At 36.1% G+C, this 8,147-nt stretch overlaps 1 protein-coding gene across 2 annotated transcripts in view; it reads left to right on the forward strand.

Annotated features, from left to right (window-relative positions):
• rols (zinc-RING finger and ankyrin repeat domain-containing protein rolling pebbles) overlaps positions 1-8,147 on the forward strand; it is a 42,377-nt gene that overhangs the window by 26,804 nt on the left and 7,426 nt on the right. For both annotated transcript variants that reach the window (XM_018520744.1, XM_018520746.1), the window contains 4 exons: positions 5,220-5,608; positions 5,875-5,992; positions 6,073-6,216; positions 7,433-8,023. In XM_018520744.1, coding sequence (XP_018376246.1) covers positions 5,220-5,608; positions 5,875-5,992; positions 6,073-6,216; positions 7,433-8,023 — 1,242 coding nt within the window. The remainder of the gene's footprint in view (positions 1-5,219; positions 5,609-5,874; positions 5,993-6,072; positions 6,217-7,432; positions 8,024-8,147) is intronic.

Below are 8,147 nucleotides of genomic sequence, written 5' to 3' on the forward strand. Positions count from 1 at the left end.
GCTATCCATTCTAAGAATCAAGAACCTGTAAAACCACTGTATCCATTAGACGTACACATATATATATATATGTATCTATGTATATATATATATATATATATTGATATTTACTTATTAATCTTTTATACCGAAAAAAATTGAACATATTATTACAATTTATTTAAAATCTTTATCTGTTCTCTTTACTCAAATTCCGCGTTGAACGGAATTGTGTCAATTGTGTGAAAGGAGAAAGTGGAGCACAATCACATATGTTGCACAACGACACATTTCCCAATATATTATGTGATAAAAGAAATGATAATGACACTGAGCTTATATTTGGTAATAGATAAATTTAAAAATTGAAACAAATATTATTCATATATGTTTAAAGAATACGATCTTGACTTAAAATAATGCAAATACCGATAGAGATACTGACGCCTTTGTCAACCTATTTATTAAAATGATATTATCGGAATTTACAATATTACTTTCGAAAAACAAGTACGTAATCATATCGAAAGAATCCGAAATAATCTAGCTCACCAATCAATTGGAATAAAAAAATTGACAGTGGAAGCTGTGTAGTGCATTAGCTAACTAAGTCATAAAAGAAAGAGATTTTATAAATTAATGGCATATGAAAGTACTCAGCAAACAGCAATCGAAATTAACAATGATTTAGTCTGTTCAAATATATTCAGTAGACGTGGTTAAGATGATTTCATAGTGCGTTCAGAAATTTTCCTTCGCTTACAGTTAAAGCTAATGAAAAGAATTTATAGAAAGATAATAAAAGATTAAATATAATTATTGCATTTTATTACCTAATTATTTTATTCACTTTGCAAGCTTCGTGATTTGTTTGTTGCGAAAATCACATTTATTTAGAAATTACATTTAAGGCGGGTCTACATACGTAAGACAACGCCGTTATCTAAATTAATATTTGCAATTAATATTTGCGTATTCGTGGAGGCCACGTGCAAACTTTAAATGTATAAATATTTATAAACGAGACGACAGATAAGCTTGAAAATCTGTTGAAGCTATATTATGTTATTTGAGAAAAGAGAAAAGAGAATCTCGCGTCTGTAAGGGAAAAAATAATTTTAGCGCAGTTATATATGAAGAAATTCGCGTTACAAAATACATTGATAATTATAAAAGCAAGATGTCACGTTGTGTCGTAATTTTCTGATGTAGAAAAGAGCGCGGCTAAATGATAAATACAAACATTTTTCTCTTTATTTATTTAGTCTATCATAAGGCATAAAATCCATAGATTTCTGTTATCTAATATATCTTGTTAGTATATCTTATCAGCGACGGTGTCGTCGTAATTATGAACCATATTATGTTTCGTTGAAATAATTAGATAAATTCCAATCGAGATGAGAAATTAAAAATAATCCAGCAACCTCGCTCTGGACGTTGATCAATTTTCCATTGCATTAATTTCATTAAATTTTCCGATTTTTACTTTTTCTCTGTTCTAGACCTCATTTATAGGTGTAAATGTAAGACAACATACAATTGCGTTTGTTTATGTTAATTTTAAATTTTACAATTATTGAGCATTTATAATTTACTTTTTGAGAAACGCTACGATGTATTGTTAGTGCGGTATCGCGATATTTCATAGTCTCCCGGTATATCGAAGCTACCGACAGGATTTAAATACGACAGGACTGTAGGCGAGCACCTCTGTAGAGTAACTTTCTCTCACTTTTCTGAGCACCGAATAACGATTAATACACGTGACTCGTCGAAACCGAACGACGACCAGATAAAACTACCGTTCTCCATTCGATGGCCTCCATCTTTTATCGTTCTTATATCATTATTCAGATTTATTAGTCTCGTTTCCTGTTTTTTGTTTTATCTTTTAATTTTTTAAATCGAGACACCTTGCATTTTTCCTAGTACCATTGAAAATGAGACAGATATTTCAAATTCATTGAAATATTATCAAAAGAAAATAAGGGAGTAAATAAGCTAAAATGTATTATTAATTAATAAATTATATTTTTTTTTGTCTTGTAATTTTAAATACGAGTTAATAAAAAAAAAAACAAAGATGGCATGAATTTCAAATTGCGCTGAAATTATTATTTTTGTTAAACGAGAAAACAATGGTTTATGGTTCAGTATATTGAATCGGGTCATCTATAAGGGAACGTGTGAAGAACGGAAGTGGAGACGGAGAAGCTGACCAGCAGATCAGTCAACAGGTGGTCTCTGGTTGGTCTGGACGTCGTTTTGCTCCGTTCCACTTGGTTTTCCCGCTTGGCGAACGGGCTTCAATCGCCCCCGTTTTCGCTACATCGAGGTCGAGACATGTCGTGTTTCGTCGTCATTTTGAGAGAAACGGATGAATGAATTCTCATCTAGACAATATTGTTCAACGCGATTGTACAAAGAACTTTGCCCATCTTCATAAAGGTTTTGGGCCATCCGTGACCAGTCATTAAGCATATATAATTTTGTAGATAATATAGTAGTAGTATTCAAGAAAAAAAATAAGTTTAGATCCTCAAATCTCTGCTGAAAATAATTCTGACCTCCTAATGATATCATTTTATTTGTTCGATGGCTCATCATTCGAGTCTAACACGACAAATACGTCATTGCTATGCTTAGAAGATATCCATATATCATTAGAAAGGTATTTAGCGTATCCAAGGTACCAAAAGATCGATATAATATGTGCGTAGCAGCCTACAGTACGAGCACCATTCTTACACACACTTGTGCAGTAATATTTTATTAACATGTCTGGACTATATTCGCGCTTTAAGAAGTAATAAAGGATTAACAATATCGATATTATAATTAGCGAGATCATCAACTCCTATATCACAGCTTGGACGCAAAAAAAATCTTTAGAAGAGAGTAATAATAAAAACAAGAATTGTAAGAGTCACGTTCAAATGTAGAATAAAAAAATCTTAAGTGATTGAAAGCATGAAAGTATCGTGAAAGCATAGATAACAAAATGAAGACATCCAAAATGAACAATACAGGCTACTTTCGGCGGAGGTTTAAAGATCTAAACTTACTTTTTTTTTTAATACTACCATTATTAGGTATCTAAATTATGTATGATCGATGACTGAACGCAAATGGTTCAAAGTGGGCGAAGTTCTTTCCGTGCAGACTCTCAAGAATACTTAATGACGCGAGATGGCCGTACAAAAGGCTCTGCCGTGCTAAATAATATTTACGATCATTTTATTGTTGTTCTGCAGAATTGTCGATCGTGAGAGATCGCGTTTCACTGGCGTTAGCAAAACGAATCGATCCATGCAATTTAACGATGATGCGATACCGAAAAGAAGCAACTTTTTACGCTTGATTTAAAGTTATCGGTTTCTTTTTATTTAAACTGATTGTGAAATAATCGATTAAGTACAGCTGTATTAGGGAAGAGAATAGTATATATACTACGTTAATATTTAAAAGTAAACTAGAGTAGAAATAAAGAAATATTTAAGCTAGTAAAATAAAAGAATAATGTACATATACTATATGTATATTATGTCACATATACACGAGAGTGTGTGGCGTATAAGAAAATTTAAACATAAATAATTAATTTATAATAATTAATAAAATTAATAAAAAAATATAAATAATCGTGTATTGCAAAGTGCGAGTAAATCTAACTGACTGGATCGTCGCGAGACGATCCTTATCCATTAGACGTCGATTGGGATCTATCGACTCGGGATCGCGATGCGAGATCGACGTGAGACGAAGCACAATATCATAGTGGAAACTGGATCCTACGACTGAGATGTGTGAGTCAGTCTTCCGATGAGAAAACGAGAAGCGAGGTCTCTGCGACGCGCACCACGCGCACCAGACTCGCAAGTGCGTTGACCCAGCTTACGGTAACCCAGGCGATCCTCCGCGTCGCGTCGCGTCGCGTCGCGTCGCGTTGCACCTGCCTCACGCGGAGTTACCGGCATGAGAGGTCATGCGACTTCCTTCTTTTCCATTTCCCCGTTTGCCGCACTTTATCATTCGAAAAGATTAATTTAATTTTCATACATTTATCTTTCTTTTCGTCCTCCTCCGTGTTCTTCTCCGGATGTCTATACCGCATCTTCGTTTTTGATAAATACATTGATGCATGTCTTCACTATGCAGTTTTTTCCACATTCGGCTAGCTCTTTCCGGATTAATTGATGCTTGATCGCAAAGCGCGATCTCTCTCTAACATACAAATACTGAATATATTCACCGAAACTAAGGGGCCGATTTTGTAGCTTTTATAACGACAACCGCGTTGATGCCATTGCGCAGCTTTTTTACTCTACATAATATCTGCGCAACGACATCAACGACTGTCGTTAAGAATTAGTCCAGATCTACAATAGGTGTTTTAAGCCTTAAGCCGTAAGAAATTGACCAGAAACTTACAGTCGATGCTAGGAGTAATTCGAGGAGAATAATTGACTATAATTCGTCAATCTCTTACGGCTTAAGGCTTAAAAACCTATAGATCTGGACTTATAGAATCGACCCTTAACGCAAGTATACGCAAAGAAATTCTCGCGGTCTTTAAGTCTTAATCGAGTGAATATAATATCATTCATGAAGCAGTTAAAAAAGGTCACGATCGAGAGAAGCGCGCGCGCGAAATTTCTTGACCTTACTTTCTACAATAGAATGTTTCGCTATATACAATAGTGCCTCGGATTCGCGTTACTTGATTTATTTTCGAGTAATCAATGAGCATCGTTGTGCTACGTGAGAGAACGCGTATCTTTCTTCACTAACCGACATACTAAATTTTTTAATAATATAGCATCAAAACCTTGCTCTCTTTTGACTCGTAGCCCTATTCTCATTAATTTTAATTTGATAAATTGTTTTCTCTTAAAGCCTTTTCTTATATTATTTTTAATATTAAATTTTATTCGATTTATATTCACAATGGATGAGCCTACTGTCGAATCTGCGAATAGCCATTGACCTTTAAAATCGAACGTCGACTTTGACTCGCCCAAGTTTTTACATTGAATTACATTTCAACTTTTCGCTATCGAACGTATTCTTGTTTCTTATACTTTACACTTATTTTTTTATATCTCGATATCCTGAATGGTGGAAACTCTTGGAATTAGATTGTTAAATACAATTCTACTATTTCCGAAAAAAGAAGAAGAAGAAGAGAGAAAGAGAGAGAATTATCAAGAAATGAAATGATACTATGCTCTTTGCAGACTTGGCGCAGATACGAGCGTTGGTCGAATCGACGGGGATGCTGGGTGGATCTACGTGCCCATCCTGTGAAATGCCGTTCGACAAGGGCAAAAAGCGTCGCCTGATTGATTCCTGTGGTCATGAACGCTGCTACTCCTGTCTATTTCGCAGCGAGGTCTGTCCACTCTGCCTGCGTGGCTACGAACTCAATGACGACGACAACGACGACGACGACGACGACGGGTTGGAAGAACTATCTCTTAGGAACGTTTCCTCGGTTCCACTGTCCACCTTTGCGTCTACGGATGGTTGGCTCGATGAGTCATCGGCGGTGAATTCCCTCTGCGGCAGCCCCAGGTTACGCACCAAGATCACCACGAGAGCTAATCTGCCGTCGCAAGTTACACACGTAAGCCTTTTGTCGTTGGGGAAAGATGAAATAACGGGTTAAATTGCTGCTTTTCCTTCTTTTCAATGTATTGTATTCTTATATTAATGTGCGAAACGATGTTGTACGTTTATATTATGCCTTTGTAGAAAGAAACAACAAATGCCAGAAGAGGAAGCAATTTTTCCACGTTATTTTCTCACTTATTACAATGGTCGCACAAATCCACGCAATAGGTAGTATTTCGCACGATCTTACTCATCTATCTGTTACTTTATTTTCAGCAGCGAGGCGAGGCAGAAAATCTTTCGTTGATAACAGTAGCCAAGAACTTGAAAAGCAAGGCTTTGCCACTTCCAGTTTCTTCTGTTTTTCAAGATCGACAAAAAGTCAAAATGTCACAAAGTACGTCAAAAACATATAATCAAATCTAGTTCTTATATCAAAATGCAACAAAGATTAAAAATGTAAAATCGATACCGTAGGCTGTCCCACGCCACCGAATCAACGAAGAAGATTTTTTCTCAACCCAAAAGTGCTCAGAAGTTCCTTCGCTGTCCAGAAATCTTCGAGACATACGGCATCCTCACCCGAACCGATCATAAATGATAATCCTTCCGCTTTATCAGGTACCTACTTTTTTCTTACTATTAAATCAATTCTGTATGTTTGTTCTGCTCTTCTCTCAAAGAGAAAATTTCGCAACTCAAGTCGTGTAAAGTATCTTGATAATACCAAAATTGCACGCATACATATAGTTTGGACTTCGTCCATGGAAGGAAAAGCGAGATGGCCCGGTGTTGTTTTGGGAAAAATTAAGTCTCTATGGAGCAGTAGTCAAGGCACGGCTAACGACGGGTTGAATCAGCTCATCAGTTCGACGAATAGAATTGCAGGCAGGAAGAATTTTTAAAATTTGATGCTATATCACTACGTTTGAGATGCTTAGAGTTTGCGAATGAATATAAAGGAATAAAAACTGTCACGCACGCGAGCATAAGCTCGCGTCTTTTGTGTGTGACATTCCCTGTACTGAGAAAAAAATAATTCCTTTCCGATAACACCTATCTTTCGTAGTATTTCTTTTTAGAAGCATGATACATAATTTGTAATTATCCTTATAACATCACTAATTTTTATTTTATTATACGAATTGCTTTCATTAGAATTGTGCCGAGTCATACTTTTATCCTTTTTTTAATAAAAAAAACAAATGATTATATTATATCTTTTATTAACACACCCATATTTTCTATTGTTTCCAAATTACTGGTTTCCAAATTAAATCGGTATTTATTCAAATTTATCAAAACTCATCCATTTTTATAATGAGTATTGTTAAAGAGTTATAGAATAGATTGAAAACTTCTGAATAGATTAAAATCGATAAGATATATATATATAATATATCTCAATGAATGTGCTATTCTTAAAATTCTTTGTTATTTGTATTGTCGATAATTATGCTTGGGTTTAGCATTTGATTTCTCACCTTTTGCAGAGTGTTCAATACGTTACATCATAAACGATACGTTTAGACGGACAGAATAAAAATTCATCAACACACAATGTTTACAAGTGATAACCGCACAACTTGCGACATTACAACTTTTGATAGTAGTTTACTTCAACTTAAAATGGCATTTCGATAAACGATAATATATCCGCCTAAGCGTGTCTTACAATTAGTAAAGTGTGATTTCCGTTTTGCCCGTGAATTATTTAACTTTTAGATACACTGCACGAAGCACTTTTGCAGTCTCGGTCAGCACTATCTGGATTCGTAGATTCTATGCCAGTCTTTTTATATTTATATATCGCCTAATTAACTTTTCTCTTTCGCAGACGATGAGGGTGGTTGCGTGAAACCGTTACCTTCAAAAACCAGGAAATCGTCACAATCGGATTTATACATGAGATTGGGTCTGCTATTGGGATCTAATCGAGCAAACGCGAGCGTGGAATCAAGCGCATGTCCTTCGCGAACTCCGATACAAGGGCATGATAGCTCTGCAGCCTCCTTCAGTAGCCTGACCAGCTTCGAAACGCAGACATTGGCATCAACAAATACGAGCCCAGTGTCAACTTTGACAGGCACGTCGAGTGAAGCGGAGGCGGCGGCGGCACTGCGATGTCCTGTCAAGCCGAAGACCAAGGTCAAGGGGAAGACTAAGTCCTGCAGAGACTGCGATAGTGCTGGTAGCCAGGCATCCATTTCCACATCATTATCCGCATCCACGTCAATGTCCATGTCTATGTCCGTATCAGTATCAGGCCTCTCGAACGGTAGCTCCAGTCCACTCGTACCTAGAAGACATTCTGTCAACGCCACACAAGTGGGTCAAGCTGACGAGCTCGGCCAATTGAAATACAGACGATCTTGTGTCCGAAGATCGGGGAGAACCAGCAACGCTAAAGGTTCAATGGATGCGAAATGTAATATTTATTCTTTATCCGCTCGAATCCAAATATGCAACATATTCGCGAATATATATATAGAGGAAGGTCACCGATACCGACATACTACTTTGTTTTTAGACAATATTTCTTAAACAAAAGG

This window comes from Trachymyrmex cornetzi, unplaced genomic scaffold (genome assembly GCF_001594075.2).
Source record: "Trachymyrmex cornetzi isolate Tcor2-1 unplaced genomic scaffold, Tcor1.1 scaffold922, whole genome shotgun sequence".
In the NCBI taxonomy this organism is placed as follows: Eukaryota; Metazoa; Arthropoda; class Insecta; order Hymenoptera; family Formicidae; genus Trachymyrmex; species Trachymyrmex cornetzi.